Below are 17,062 nucleotides of genomic sequence, written 5' to 3'. Positions count from 1 at the left end.
TTAGTCTTAACTTATTCATTCAAATATTTACTAAAAACACTTTTTTATTTATTTACTTTTTTTTGAGGAAGATTAGCCCTGAGCTAACATCTGCCACCAATCCTCCTCTTTTTTTTGCTGAGGAAGACTGTCCCTGAGTTCACATTCGTACCCATCTTCCTCTACTTTGTATGTGGGACACCAGCCACAGCACGGCTTGCCAAGCAGTGCCATGTCCGCACCCGGGATCCGAGCCAGCAAACCCAGGGCCACCGAAGCAGAGCGTGCGAACTTAACCGCTGTACCACCGGGCCAGTGCCTAAAAGCACTTTTAAGTACCAGGCACTGTGACCTGTCCTCTTACAGGAGAGGAAGGAAAACAGACAAGCAAGGAGGCCTCCTCAATCCTTCCCGGTCCTTTCTTTCACTGTTGTTGGTAATTATGATATTAGTAATAACAACCAATCCGAATGCTTGGAGATTTCGACACACAAATAAGCAAAAAGGCAAAAATATTAGAATCATCCACAATTCTATCAGAGATGACTGTTGTCGGAGTTTTGACATATATTCCCTTCTATTTTTTAAACAAGTTCAAGTTTACTCAAAATTTTTAAAGACCTTTTTCCGGTGATACTTAGAAAATATTCTTTCCCAACGTTGTAATAAAGACAGGCTTCCTCAGGATGAAAGCTGGTTTTGTGCACTAAACAGATGATTTAGGGTCCCCACTAAGGATGTGCTCCTGGAAGGAAGGTACTTGGAGGGTCTTATTCTATATACCTAGCCCCTGATATTCAGTCAGAGCTCAATCAGTGCTCATGAAATGAAAGAATGAATGGATGAATCAGTGATGTACATTACTGAAATCCAACGAATCTTGACAGGGTTGTTTGCTCATAAATCAGGCACTGTTTGTGCTTAAGTTGTCAAGATATAGAAAGGATTCAAGGAAAAAATTAATTCCTAAAAGGAGAAAGCTACTTTATTCTTACTAGATAGGGGGAACAAAACTCTGCAAAAAGGAAATAATAAAAACTACCATCTCATTTCATCCCATATAACATAATGGTCACAGTCTTAAGACAATTTAAAAAAAACAATAATCCAACTCTAAAGTCGCGAGCTGTCCGGCAAAGGGCTATAGCCCAAGTCTCAAAAGCAGTTATACCTGAACGGAAGATAAGGGGCCGTTGAGCCAGATAGCAGTGCTCTGTAGGCTTCTTCTGGTGTCTTCTTTAAATAGATTACCTAAGACAGATAAACAACAACATTTAGAACACCAGCAAAAAATGACGCAAAACTAATTTAATTACTCACCAAGTTTGCATTTCACGTCTTCCACTTTGAGTGTCAACTGTCATGGCGATAATGTTGATCTTTAGACGGCAACCGAGCTGCCAAAATTTCCTTTTCAGCTTGAAGCTGAGCAGCAGCCTTTGACTTAAGCATGGGTGAGAGCTTAAACACAGAGGGCAGAGCCATCAAGAGGCCGCCCAGGGCTGTCGACAAGGCACACTGCACAGATACAATGGCAGGGTTTTCCCTTCTGGGAACAGAACAATCGTACCTCCATTACTGTACTCTGTGCTCAACAAAGATCAAGAGTCCTCCCTGTCCTACACAGAAGATCTGCCAGAGGTAATTCTGTGCCTGGTGAACTTTGAAAGAGACATCACAGGGTGATGACAATACCCAGGGAGGGTCTACGAGCGCTCCCTCCGCCCTGAGGAAAGCCCACTCAATAATCCCAAGGAAATGAGCGGAAACGCCTGCAGGTGAGGGCGTTGGAACACACAGTGGCTTGGCTCTTGCTATCAAGGATACTTATAATTCCTCCAAGGTAGCCATGGAGGGGTCTCTGGGAGCCTTTAGGGTATCAAGATGCAAACAGTGAGAGCCGTGGGAAGAGCTGAGGGAAAGAGGAAGGGCTTTCTAGGCAGTAGGAAGAACAAGGGCCAGTTTTTGCTGGGGATAGAGAGCATGGTGAGTTGGACAGAGAGGAGATCGGTGTCACTAGAACAGGAGAGAGAGGGAGAGCCAGGCAGTGGCCAGATTGTGAAGAGCAACACAAACCATGGAGTTTGGTTTTATTCCAAGTACAATTTACTATTTTAATTTTGAGCCAAGGGCACTGGTCCTTTTCCTCTATAGTTTGAATCGAATTTGATTCCTAAACCCTCTCTACCTAGAATTAGTGGCATTATTTTCTTAATATGTCCCAACATCAAAACACTATGCTTTTCAATGACAAGAATGAGAGTCTCAGTTCTTAAAAAGTAGTCTTCCTCTCTACTTACAAAGTTTCTTTGAGCATTAAGCTTTTCCACTAGCAATATATTGCATTTAATTATTTAAAATTTCAAGACTAGAAAACACCTCGATTCTAAATTCTCTAAAGAAAGAAAACTAAAATAAATACACAAAAGATACTACTAACTTTAATAAGAAAGGCTCATATTCATTTGACAAGTCAACATAAAGGTCTGATAAAGTACACACCAACCAAAGCGAACTGAACATGAAACAAAAACAGCACAGAAAATGAAACCACTGTGAAAGAATGCTCTAGACATGAAGCACTCATTCTACAAATGGAGAATCATGACCCTAGTTGCAGCTCAAACAATTACAAAAATCCATTTAAACCAACCCTAGCTTGAAAGACCATTATCAGTAACCAATATTAAAACAGGATTTTGCTGCATCCTAATGAGTAGGTTATATAATATAAACAGAGTTGCTTATAATGCAGTGATTTCTCAAGCCTAAAAATGTAGCAGTATTTGAAAGTTGACTATGGCTGCTAAAAGGGAAAGCTGCTTGGAGAAAGCTTCTGAGTTTGGATTAGATAATTAAAGCTTATACAACAACCTTTGAAAAGCAAAAATACATTTCCCTTCTCAGGAGCAATTACATTAATTCCCTGTAATGCTGAGGCAGTCATTCTGCATGAGGGAGGCAACAGGCCACATCAAATACTTCTTTAGACTGCCTACCCCACGGGGTTTGCTACTCGTCTTACCTGCATGACTTAGCACACATGACCCATGTTCTCACACTGTAAGATGAGAGTCTTTGTTTTTATTTTTATCCCAGTGCTAAATTATTAATAAGTGCAAAGTGAAACCCAACAAAGCCATCTAAATTCCCAGGAAGATTCCAGGAGCAGGTAAACGCAATGACCTTTCACAACCTCATGTCAGGTACTGGGAGAGTGGTGAAATGTAATAAATGAGTGTGTTACTGAACGCATGCACGCTAAGGTCATTAAAATATGTTCCATTTTTCTAGGAGAAAATGTCATGAATTCTTATGATAGATCTTTTTAGATATGTCTCCTATTAAAAAGAGAGAGAGAAACTAGGTCTGATTAAAGCTCAGAAGGAAAACAATATTTATTTACTGCTGAGCAATCCAAAGCTCAGAAAGGTAGAGAACTTTCCAAACTCACATTGCTGCTCTGTGACAGGATTAGCCCACACTAATTCCATACATCACATCTGCTTAAAAATATAAATGCGGGCAAAAGCAGCACAATCTGGAAAAAAAGATTCCTACTCCTCCAAATTCCTAAATCCAATTACACTTGACTTTTAAAATTAAGTGACTTCAGGGCTGGCCCCGTGGCCGAGTGGTTAAGTTCACGTGCTCCCCTGCACGTGGCCCAGTGTTTCGTTGGTTCCAATCCTGGGTGCAGACATGGCACTGCTCATCAAACCATGCTGAGGCAGCGTCCCACATGCCACAACTAGAAGGACCCACAAGGAAGAATATACAACTATGTATCGGGGTGGCTTTGGGGAGAAAAAGGAAAAAAAAATAAAATCTTTAAAAAAAATAAAATTAAGTGACTTCAAACTGTTAAAGGGAGGAAAGAGTACTAATTATATTTTCTACTCTCTCTACATTTCCTGTATTTTGTAAAGATGTGTATTAATTTGTTTTTTTGAGGAAGATTAGCCCTGAGCTAACATCTGCGCCAATTTTCCTCCACTTTACACGTGGGTCGCTGCCACAGCATGGTTGACGAGTGACGGAGCCTCACACCAGGGGACCTGAACCCGTGAACCCAGGCCACCAAAGCACAGTACACCGAACTTAACCATTATGCCACCAAGCCAGCCTTGTAATTTGTTTTTCAAATGTGGAGTAACTAAATCAGTTATGAAATATTAAATGTGTACTCTTTCCAAAAATAAAATCTATATTTAATTAATACTCAAAAATGTATTACTATATATTCTAATATTTCTAAAAATATTTTCTAAATAAAATTAACTTCAAAGCATCTTCTAAATATCCTGATTTCCCTTTTCTGATTCTCAGGGGAAAAAAAATACGCCACTTTTCTCACTAGATATTAGCATATATGAACCCAAACCAAAAGAATCTTCCCAAACTTTGATTGATAAAATGTAACAAAGCCCCGTGCATAGTGCTTGGTGTACCATGCCAATTTATCCCTGGAATAGTGAGTACATGCATTACTTTTATAAAATTGCACTATTCTTGCCAGGAAGTCTTAGAAACCTTCTCAATAGAAAAGCACTTGATATATACTTTCTTATTTTTAATTGTCTAGGAGTCAACCAAAGTGATTTTTTTCTGCTTAATTAACTTTGATACCAGATACCAAAGACCCAAATAAGTCAATTTCTCTAAGAAAAGATTCTTAAAAAGCCAGCATTCTAACTTATATATATATATAACCAATAGCTATGAGGTTTTTATTTAACAGCATAATTAAAATTACAGTACTACAAGCTAGCATAATATATGTTGTTTCCCAATAAACCAACGTTTGCCAAACGTCAATTAATCGTGCATCAACTTTCCCACTTCTGCCACCACATGTAGCACCACATACTACCACTTCTCTTTAAAGAGACATACATACTCTTTTAACTTAAATCAACTTATTCTAAAGTGTTTTACATCATTGCTACCAATGGAAAATCATGTCACCTGCCATAGAGGCTACACATAAATGAATATTAAAATATATAATCTTAAAATTTAAAAATGCTTGTGCACACCACTCACTGAGAAAGAATGTAATAAATATCAAGTTTGGACTAATCTTATAGAAGAACAGCAGATCAACCTGGTAAGTTAAATAAAATCCTCTTAGAATTAATCTGCAAATACTTCTAAATCATTTCTTCAAACTAAATACTATGGTTGTTAAATCCTTAAAGCCCGTCAAAAAATAATATATGTGAATTTCAGAAGCATTTTGGAATTTACAATTATATTTCTCTACTCAGTTAACTTAATCTCTCTGATACACAAGGGGTAATTCTTAAAACAACAAATGGCTTAATATAGTAGTCTAAACCAGACTTCGAGTCACGAATTTGCTAACGGTCTTTCCCTGGGGACGTCAGCCTCAGATCTTACTATGTTTTTAGTTTTATTTTTAGGTGCTATTACTTCCCCCAAAAAAAGGCTCACTGCAAAGAGCAACACACACACACACACATATCCCTAATATTTAAAAATGAAACCTGTGCTGCTACATTAATTACATCTATATTTTACGATCTGGAAAGTGGAAATACTCGTCAGGATTTGATTTGGCCATCCAAGAGAATATTCTCGAGTTCTGGCATTTAATTTCCTGTAATTTGTTTAATATTTTATTTGTTTATAAAAGAGGAAACAAATGCTGAGAACAGCCTTTCCCAGTCAGGTACTACCAGCAGAACGCTGACATGTTAGCTGTGAAATCAGCATTCCAATCATTTCTGAGTCAATTAAATTTCTTTGAAATAGAAGTTTCCAGAAAACAGATGTTATAACTTAAAAACAGTCTAGAAGCACTAAGATTTACCAAATATAGAAGACTTACATCAAAAAGGAGAGACTCTTTAAAAGTTTCAGACAACTAGGTTTAGCATATGTACAGAGTTCTAAATGCGGACATTATAAAAATGTCCCTATGGTATGTGCTCTGGGTTCTAGTCCATTAATTAGCAGTCATGCTTGTGCTCCTTTGCCCAGCCCCATATCACTTAAAATTATCATGCTTGTAAGACAGGAGTTAAGGATGGGGATGGGCAGAGGTTAACAAAGAAATGTTTCTTTCCCTGGTAAAGCTAACTAGTATAGAGCACTGGCTTGGTCTGAAACCACTGCTCCTTAACTGGCTTCTCCCATCGTCCCCCTATCCCATCAGGGGTTCCTCCCAGTCAGCCACACTCAAAATTTCAAAAGTCATCTTTGACTGGCCATTCCTTCACTGCACCCACTCATGTCACATCAATACTCATGATGTGGATTAAGGCTGCCCCAGCTAGAGAAGCCCAAGGTGACCTGGCCTACATGCCAAACTATACGACCCAGTGGACTTTTTTTATGGTATGAATTAGGACCGCCCCAGGGAGAGAAGCCCAGGGCATCCTCACCTACATGCCGATCTATATGGCCAGATTCGTATCTAAAGTTATATGACCGCACAATAACCAAACCCCATCTGCACTGAAATCATTTAATGACTTTTTACATCATCTTTTCTTTTCTCCAGTAAAAATAAGTCACGTACCCTTGCCTTATAAAATTAGCCCTAACCCTCAACTCGGGGCAGCAGCAGGAGCTCTGACTGCCCGTGGGTCTTGTCCCCACACACCAGCTCTGCCTGCCCATGGGTCCTGTCCCCATGCCAGCGGGGGCAGCAGCAGCGGCAGCAGCAGGAGCTCTGCCTGCCCATGGGTCCTGTCCCCATGCTATTCCACACTATTCTCTAAATAAAAGAGCACTACTGCCAGATCTTGAGAGTCTAAGAAATCTTTCTTTCGACTCCTCGGCTCACCGATCCCGCATCACTCAGACTGATTCTTTCCCCCACAGACTCTTTCAACTATGAGGTAGATCCAGGATTGAGGGACTGAAACATATCATTTGGGGTGACCAGCAAAAAGATACAAATATCTTTTCTAACTTTACAAAAATATCACTAAGGTCCCTCCAACAGCCTTGAAAGAGGGGCCCAGGCAAGTGAGGGGCCCCAAATCTTAAGTTTCATTAGCTTCCCAGTGAATCTGCACTTGACCTTCATGATTATCATCATCACCTTATTTCAAACCCTTATCACTGCACCTCACCATTCCCTAAACATACCTGACGCCTTCTGGCATCTGAGGTTTTTTTCTGGAACACTCTCCACGCCATCTCTGCCTATTAAAATTCTTCCTATTTCATTAGACCTAACTCAAATACTGCCTCCACAATGGCTTTCTTCTTCAGCTCAGAAACCCTTCCCCTCACTCTTTAGACTCAATTCTAAGAGAGATAATGACCACGATAAAGATGATAATAAATACAAAAAGTTATATAGTGCATACTATATGCCAGCCACTATTCCAAGCACTTTACGTAATTTGGCTCATTAATCCTCATAATCACCCTGAGATGGGTTCCATTAATCCCCATTTCCATTTTACACATGAAATGCTGAGAATCAGTTACTCAAGGTCACACTGCTAGGGTGTGGCGGAGTCAGGCAGTCTGGCTCCCCATCCGTGCTCCTAAACACTTCCTGATGGGCCCCTTACAGCTCTGTTGTGATTAACTTCCTTTATACTAATGTGGAAAGCTCCTTGGGCTCAGTAACCAAGTTTTCCATACTTCTATAAGCATTACAATGCCTCCTGTCAGACAGATGCTCAGTAAATACATGTTTAGTGAATGACAGCTTTAAACTTGTAAGGTACTGAGAGTGTATCGACCCTAGAGAGTTAATGCAGTTTAATTAATAATTAGTGAGTGAGATTTTTAAAATATGTCACTACAACTTCAGTTGTAATGCCCAGGGGAGCTAGTGAAATTAACTTTTTGAGCCCAGTTGTATGAGAGCATCAAATTAGGTATAGTCAATTCCTCAATGATTTGCAAAAAAAAGAAAGTAAGAAAAAGATGATTTTAAAAATAAGAGCTCTCACTCAAATGATCTGTATTAGCTTACCGAAAGCATTTCAAGAGCAAAGCATACTACCTGACCCAGACATTCATTCTCCTACTTCCCCTGTGTCTGTTCTGAAGCTACACTCAGCCACTCTCAAAACCTTAAAAAACAGAACACAAGTCACCAAAGATCAAGGTGTATTTACTTAATGCTTACAATTAGCACAAGATCCCATATGTATATATGTGGACAGAGGGAAAGTCTGCAATCTCATTACAGAGCTTAAAGTTATTGACAACAAGGGCTCTAAAGGGGCCTGGGGAATGGTCCACGAAGGGACCAGACTCACCGGAGCCTTCCTTGCATGCTGGTAGCATTTAGACGGCCACCTCTCCTCTGCCTCGGGACCACAGCTCTAAGTCACTTTGGTAAGGCAGACTTCTTCGCCACTCGATGAGATCAGGCCCCTATCTTATGTTCTCAAAGCTCCCTGCCCTTCTCCAAACTCTTCCCCCAGTTTGTCATCACATGTTTCTGTGGTTATTTTAGTCTGCCTTTTCCTGTCTAGGCTGTAAGTCAGAGAACAAGATATCTGTCTATTCTGTATCTGCAGGACTCAACACTGTGCATAGCACACACTCAAAAAATGTCTGACAACTGCATGAACAAATGATGGAGAGAAAGACAGCATTTTATGTGAGAACAAGTGTGACACAGTCACAGAACATGGGTCATCAACTAGAGCCTAGGTGACAGAGTGTAGTGGTCAGGCACCCCAAGTCTGCAGTCAAGCTGCCTGGGTTCAAATCCAGGCTCTTTTACTTATGACCTGTATTACATTAACTCTACGTGCTTCCATTTCCTTACCTATGAAGTGGGGATCACAACTGTAGCTGCCTCATAAGGCTGTTTGTTGGGAAGATCAAATGAATTAATAATATACGTAAAGTACTCAGAATTTGATCTAGCACATTGCTCTCTCCCTAGCAAGGGACCAGAGAAAGGAGATAAAACTTTGGCCCCAAAATATTTTTTTTTCTCCTTTTCACCACCTGTATCCTTGTGAATCTGGACCCACAACTGTATTATTTCTGACACCTTAGCCCTAAAGCCTGTCTATGCGTACAAACATCAAAACATGAGGTTGTAAAGATCCCTCATGATTGCCATACACCAAAACCATAACATATAGACCATATAGAGCATCATTTAGTACAACCTTCTCATTTTAAAAGTATAAACATTGATCCTCGTCTCAGTTCTGCCTCTTCCAATAGTCTCCTGAGTCTCCTGGTGACTTAACATCAACAACCATAAAATAAATGCCCTGGCTCCTGTTTTATCAATCTATGGTCAAAATATCAGAAGATCCCAAGGCGGCCCACATCTCTCTCCAACAAAGTACATGGAAGCAGGAGGGAGTTGACGCTGCACTCATTTTTTCTTATGTGAACTTCTCATGAACAGAAGAGTAAGATTACCAGGCTGGGTTTGTTTTTAGGAGAGGAAAGCAATTACCAGCTACCTGCAAAGAATGAATCACAGAAGTCCATGGGGTGAACATCTGAAAAAACACCCTCTCAGATGATGGGGGGCCAGCCCTGTGGCCGAGTGGTTAAAGTTCCACACGCTCCACTTTGGCAGCCCAGGTTCGAGGGTTCGGATCCTGAGCATGGACCTATTCCACTCATCAGCCATGCTATGGAGGCAACCCACATGCAAAGTAGAGGAAGACTGGCACAGATGTTAGCTCAGAGTGAATCTTCCTTAAGCAAAAAAGGAGGAGGATTGGCAGCGGACGTCAGCTCAGGGCGAATCTTCCTCACACACAAAAAATACTAGTAAAACAAAAAATAAAAAACACACCATCAGGTGAGAAACTCTGCAAAGATTTGAAACATGAAACTTTTAAAGTCTCCTTCTTGGCTCCCAAGATTTTGTTTCTCAGACTTCTTAAATGTCAAGGCACTTAATTTATAAACCGCTTTTTCCGGAAGACAGCATTAAGTCTTAATTGTCATACGCAAGCACAAACAAAACGTCTAATTTTATTATTTTTAGCAACATTTTTTTTCTTAATCATTTCCTCCCATTATAACCAGTGACTGAGAAAACAATATCTGCATTCAACTTTAAAATTAAAAAAAAAAATAGGAAAAAGGCAAATATTTCTCAAATGCACAACTTATTCTACTTTTGTTCTAATTGCTTACGGAAATAAAAATATTCAGTGTGAAACAATCACTTACAAATCAGATAGGTAAATCTGATTACAAACCAGAAATGCAACTGTATATTTAAAACAATCTTATTTTATTCAGTCTATTTTAAATCTATCGTACTAATAGTCTAATTAGAACAAGATGAATGCATCTTGTCTTCCACAGTCTTTGAACACATTGTGAAAGAAGGTAAGTCATTCTTCCTGTTCTTCAAGTTTTGAGTCTATTATAAATCATGGATTATGAGGCCTGCAAAGTATAAGACAGTACTTAACAAATGTGGAGGCAACACTAATTACAGAAGTAAGGCAGAATGTGATGTTGAGTCTTTATCTCCATCCCTTGTCTCTGCCCTAAAAATACTTAACAATCCTTATGAGAACAAGGTCTAGAAATGATTATGCTTTTTGGTTGAGATGACGTTTGCTCGGAAATACTCTTATGTGACATCTCTTAACACTTTAATTTGAATTTGAGATACGATGACAAGTGCTTGGTACACTTGTTCACTTGGTACAGTGAACAAGCAGAGAACTTTATCTCATATATTAGAGAATTAGTTCAGAATAGAAATACTCTCTCCACCACTCTCATGGGTGTAATTACAGTAAAACCAGTGGGAGCTCTTTGAAGGGCAATTTAGAAGAACTGCAGACAACATTAGCCATGTGTGTCTTCCCAACTAATCTGATGGGAACCAGAATCTTCATAATCAGCTTGAAAAGATCTCCTTCCAGAACTGACAGCCACAGCCAGGACAAATATATGTCTCTTGCTAGCAGAGTCTCAGTAACACTTACAGCCTTCTCGAGCCTGAGGAGAGCTCATGTTCCAAAACAGACATGGCTAAGCTGGTTGTATCTCATTGAACTAGCCCAGCCCCTTATTAAGCAAACCAAGGAAACACTAAGCCAATGTTCTCAGCACACAGCAGTTTAAAAGGAGCCTTTAAAGCAGAAAAGGAGAAAATATTTGGTCCCAAGAAAACGTGAGCGCCTAGTCTCACACAAGCTGAGTACAGGGCTGCTATGTTACAACACACAGGTAAACACAACCCTGTATATCATCTATCTTTCATCATCAGAGGCGGCCTCTGTATAAAACACAAAAACAGACTGGCTCCAGAAGATCACTTGAATAACACACACTCTCAAACGGAATGGTTTCATGTTAAAAACTCCTCGAGCTGAATTTCACTGCGTACTTCTGAGTAGTATGAGTTGTATTTCATAAAACCTTTCAAGTTAAAGAAAAGTGAAAAAAAAGTGAGAAGAACATGTTCTTTAAACCAAGGACTGAAGTTGATCAAGCTTAGAAGGCAAAGAACCATAATTTCATTTATGATGAAGATGTAGATGAGAGATCCACTACAATAGACCAAGAACCAGTGTTTAAATCCTTTTAACACTTATTATGAATTACAGAAAGTCCTTAACTTGTACATGAATTATATTCTAAAAGCTTATTTGTTAAGGCTAATATTTAGATCTCTGGAAAGAGTTCCCCAAAGATAAAAACTTACTGTTGTTAGCTTCCAAGGCTGGTCCAAAAATGATAATATATTCCATATTATAATTAAAATTATATATCTAAAATAAAACTTGGGAGAAAACATTTCAAAACTAAAACAAAATAATTCAACTAAATAAGTGTGTTTACTTTTTAAATTATCTTCCCTCAACACTAACACTTGAGGAAAGGCTGGATTAGCAAAACATGAGGAACCCAATGCACATGTTTATGACTCTAAAGTGAACTTTGGATTATTTCAAATGTTTTGATTGGTACTTTGTTATATCTAATTCCACTTGGAAATGCATAGCCTTCTTCAATATTTGGCATTATGATTAGGATGATTTAAAAATCTGAGGCAATGGCAGTCAGGGCAAATATTAGAGGGGAAAGATTTTCTGACGTAACCAGAGGGAAATAATTGGGGAGAAAAGTGAACAAGAAAGATCAAAAACTTCCTGGACATGCACAGGAGGAAGACTGCCAAACTTGCCAGGGATGGAACTCAACCAGGGTGCAAGCGCACTGAGATCAAAGCGTGCTTTTTTCCCCGTGGACTTATGGTAACTTATGGCAGCCTAAGATCTCCTAGAAGGAGGGAGGGAGGTAGACCAGACAATCAATTGTATTCATTTTAGTAACTAGAGCATACAACTGAGGGACAACAAACAAACAAACAAAAAAAGCCTTTTCCAATGTAGTCATCGTATTCTTGTTCAAATTGAAGAAGTTAGTAGGTGAGGTGTTATCCAAATTTCTAAGACAGAAGCCACACAACACGTGAACTAAATCTCAGATCTAGATTCTCACAGTGACTTGTAAGCTAGTGTTCTTTGAATTGACTCAAGAATAGAAAACTAACAATGAACACAAACAAGGCACTGGCTGTTCTCTTCCAGTATTCACAAAGTGTTGTTGCTTAGAGAAAGCAAAAGAAACAAGAGCTCTGCCCATCCGTCAGGTGTTTGCAGAAAAGATTCTGTGGCAATTTTACTGTGCATTAGCCCAAACTGCTCAAATACATGCCACGTGACAGAACTGTCCTTCAAGAACATAATAGAATTAATCACTCTTAAATGTGTGTACATTTTTTTAAGAAGTAAGCATGTTCCCCAAATATTTGAGTTTACTAATTTCACAAACAGTGGAATTGAAACAAGTGAAGGCAACTTTAATTTAAAGCAACTAAATCCAACCAACAGCTCTATTGTGCACAGGCCCAACATATATAATATACAAGAAGTCTGTCCACCTTCCCTGCAGCTACTGGGAATTTCCCTCCCCTTCTGGCTCACCCCTCTAGGCAGAACCCACTACTTCCAGAGAAAACACCTCCCCTTCACTGTTGGTCAGCGATTTCTCACCCCATCTTTTTTTTCTTTTTTTTTGAGGAAGATTAGCCCTGAGCTAACATCTGCCATCAATCCTCCTCTTTTTGCTGAGGAAGATTGGCCCTGAGTTAACATCCGTGTCCATCTTCCTCTATTTTATATGTGGGATGCCTGCTACAGCACGGCTCAGTAAGCGGTGCGTCGGTCCACACCCGGGATCCGAACCGGCCAACCCTGGGCTGCCGAAGCAGAACGTGTGAACTTAACTGCTGCACCACTGGGCTGGCCACTCACCCTCATCTTTTGATCAGCAGCAAGGCTTGCATTGCAGATTTACTCGTAGCAAGGAAAATGAGGAAGAGGAAGAAGAAAGGAAAAGAAGGAGATGAGCAAAGAATTTGCCAATTCTACACATTGGTGATTCATTTCCTCATTCAGCAGAGTGAATGGTACCAGGCACCATGGATAATATCAAGAACAAGGCAAATATCTTCCTGATCCCATAGAGCATCCCTTGTACGTAACTTCAGATCTTCCAAGTCAGGCAATCCCAACTTAAAATATTCCTCAGAAAAACCTTTAAAGCTATTTAAGATATAGATATCCTGACTTCTCCCCCCTGAGATTCTGATTCACCAGATATGAGAGGTCTGGCCCATGGGTATTTCTAATACATAATTAGGTTGAGAACCAATGTCATAAATATTATCCTTACAGAAGTCAGAAGGCTAAATATCTGAATTATATCACAGAACTACAAATATACATTATTTTCTTAGCTTTAAGTGATAGCTGATATAAGAAAAGAGGTCCACCTTCTCAATGAAATTCCAAGGGCACAACAGGCTTTGCCAATGTCGTTGACAACCCATGTGACAAATCCACTTCTCCATGCATGTGTCTACTTGTAGACACTGAGTTACATTTTAGGGATACATAAATGAAGATGATAGGGAAGGCAGACATGTAAATAATCAGATGATTATGGCACAGTTTAAAAGAAATTTGAAACACACAGATAACTGTATCATGGAGAGCTTTCAGTTGAGTTCTAAAGGATGAGTTTAAAAAATCTTTTTAAGTGCAAATCAGATCATTTCAACTCTCTAACAGTTTCCCATGTCATGTAGAATGAAATCCAAACTCTTCCCCTTACATACAACCCCTGTCAGAGACCACAGACTCACCACCTACATTAGCCTCTCCACCCTCTGTGCTCCAGCCACATCGGCTTTCTCTTGGTCCCTCAGTCACACCCAAGTTCATGCCCACCTTACAGCCTTTGTACCTGGTAATAGCTCCGCCTACAATGTTCCTCCTCTTTATCAGCTTAACTGTCATCACCTCAAAGAGGGCTTCTCTGAACTTCCCATCTGAAGTAGCCAGCCAGTCCCTAGCACGTCGCCACACAGCTGTTACCGCTAACCTTTCATTCGTTTGTCTCCCCCAGTAGAATATAAGCTCCATGAGGACAGAGATTTTTCTCTCTCATTCATTGCTGTATCTTTAGAGCCTAGAAGAGTATCCAGCACAGCTGCTCAATAATTATCTCTTCAATGACAGAATGAACAAATGAACCAGATGGAAGGGGAGAGGGAAAGACTATTTCCTATTAAAACTAATAAAGAGTTTTTATTAAACAGTGAAGGCTATGGAGCCCTCTGCTTCCCCCTTTTGACTAAGCTACCAGGAAATTCACTACAAAGTTGTGAGCTTGAGCAAGTCAGAGCCAGTTTCTGTAACATGCAACAAAAACCTCCAATTATTAAAGTACTGCTATCCAATATGCAAGCCAATTAAGAAAGAAGGACTGGGGGAAAGGAAGGAAATAAAGCAACAGGAGATAAGCGATCAGAAACAAAGGAAGGAGAAAGAGGGGGATGTAGTCCAGGGAAAAAGCACAGACAAAGAAGAGGGCTACACAGAGACAGCCCAGGACTGCTGGATGAGCAACAGGCGTAAAGGAAAGCTGAGAGCAAAGGATGAGAAAAGGGGTAACTGGTTATTTCACACAATGGTGTTAACTTGGACTATGGGTGTCTAAATAAACTAGGGGTTGCTGACAAAGAGAGCAAGAAGGACTGGAATGCCAACAATACAGGGGAGTTCTTGTCGCTCCCTTTTCTGCCTCTTGTGACAAGTTACTTAATTTCTCTGGGTCTCCTAGCACAGTGAGGAGGAGGAGGGGAGAAGGATGGGGGTGGGCAGGCAGGGCAAGAAGAGATCCTCTCTAACCTCTGTTTCTGTAACTTAGTGAAGAATCACTGTGTACAGCTCCCGTGATGCAACTCTTCAGAGGAGAAATTATCCTCTGGATTGCCAGAGGAGACACGGTAAAGGCCACAGACCCTCTAATCTCATTCCGAAGTCTTGGATTTAACCTGAGGTCCTGGTCAACCAATGTTCCTTTAAAAAAAAAGTAAAATAGACTTTACAGAAGGAGCCCAGTGGCCCACATTCTGGGTAAATCCCAAAAATTTTAATTGCAATAGAAGGATCTTAATCAACAACTTATATCTGACTTCCTCTTCCATGAATTCAGAAGTAAAATATTGTCATCAGTCAGTACACATATATCAAATTTAACATCTAATATATTTTTTAAACTTTGTGCTAATAATGGGATAATCCCATGCCAGGATTAGGTGGTGGTGTTTTTTAACTCATACATCTGACTTGGAGGCAAAAACACAGAATGATTTTAGAAACTGGTTTAAAATGTTAACCCCATTTTGTCACTATTTCCATTATTTCACAGATGTGTTTCCAGAAAAAGACTAAAATTTAAAATCTGGTTCTGGGTAAAATACATGGCTTGCTCCCAAAACTACAACTCACTTGCAGCACTAAGAATTTTCTCAAAATTTCAGACATTTCTGAAGGGAACATAAATACTTTGCCACATTCAAACTAGTGGGATTTAGGGCTTCCTCAATTCCAAGACAGACAATATCCTACCATGCTATTAGGAGAGTTACAGCATAGCCCTAAATTCTTTGTACAGGAGGGGTCCATTCCTATAGGTTCTAACAAGCAGTCAATTTCAAATTGAAGGCACTGCAGCTGAGGCCCTGGTGACAGAAGCCAAGGGCAGGGCCTGGGGGGAGGGGTGATGTGATGAAGATCCTGAGCTTGGAGTCCGTCTGCATCGTTTCTTACACACTGTTAATACGAGATCAGCCACCATGGGAAATCTGAATTCTCTCCGGGGCTGTTTCCTATTTCGATCATCTCTTTATTCTTAAAACAAAAGAGACAGGCACTATGTTGAGCACGGGGGATACAAATATGAGCAACAGTCATCCCTTTACCCAAGGAGCTCGTTCTAGGAGAGAGAGATGGCAAAGCAAGTAACTACAAGGAGCTCATTCTAGTAGATGATATTACACATAATTAATTGCAAGACAAGGGGAGAAAAGCTATAATTAAGCCATGCTCTGGTCAGATTGTAAGAAATGACAAAATAAACAGCTTGGGGTGGGAAGTGGGCAGACAAACTACAGAGAAAACATCACGAAAGATTTCTCTGAGAAGGAATTATGTTGGTTTTTTTGTTAACTAAGAAATTTCCCAAAGCAGGTCCCACTAAATGACTCACATACACCCACTTGAGAAAGAACTGTAAAGTCTGATTCACATGGAAAGGCTTGTCTGTCTGCTCATTAATTTGAAACTAGGAACCACAAATGTTACTCCCCTATGAAATTAATTCTCTGAGGCACTGCCACAACTCTGAACATTTCTTTTATGCTAAAGTTACCCTTTCCTAGCCCTACTATTTACATACTTTGATTAACCGTGAATTGCTATCTAACTACATCCCTGCCTTTAGGTGCTCATCATATAAGCTTGGTTTTTCATAATGAAAATTCAAAGGCCCTACAAGCATTTGTCCTGGGGGATGAGACGGGTGGGGGATGGGTGGGCACAGGAGAAGCAAGGTGGAGGCAGAAGAGCAATGAAGAAGAGAACTAAGCAAAACTCAGAGACAGGCTGGCGCTAACATGGGAACCTGGTAGGTGACGTGGGCTTGGTCCAAGTTTATTACCGTGGTGACCATATTTTGGGCACTAAAAGTCTTAGGAATAACTCAACGCACAGCAACCTCAACA

General features: G+C 40.0%; 1 protein-coding gene across 3 annotated transcripts in view; it reads right to left on the bottom strand.

Moving 5' to 3' along the window:
* CDC14A (cell division cycle 14A) overlaps positions 1-17,062 on the bottom strand; it is a 159,254-nt gene that overhangs the window by 99,146 nt on the left and 43,046 nt on the right. For all 3 annotated transcript variants that reach the window (XM_046645730.1, XM_046645728.1, XM_046645727.1), the window contains exon 5: positions 1,151-1,230. In XM_046645730.1, the coding sequence (XP_046501686.1) occupies positions 1,151-1,230 (80 nt within the window). The remainder of the gene's footprint in view (positions 1-1,150; positions 1,231-17,062) is intronic.

The sequence above is a fragment of the Equus quagga genome, chromosome 18, assembly GCF_021613505.1.
Source record: "Equus quagga isolate Etosha38 chromosome 18, UCLA_HA_Equagga_1.0, whole genome shotgun sequence".
NCBI classification, from domain to species: Eukaryota; Metazoa; Chordata; class Mammalia; order Perissodactyla; family Equidae; genus Equus; species Equus quagga.
Note: the sequence above shows the minus strand (reverse complement) of the source record. Positions and strands in the feature narration are given on the sequence as shown.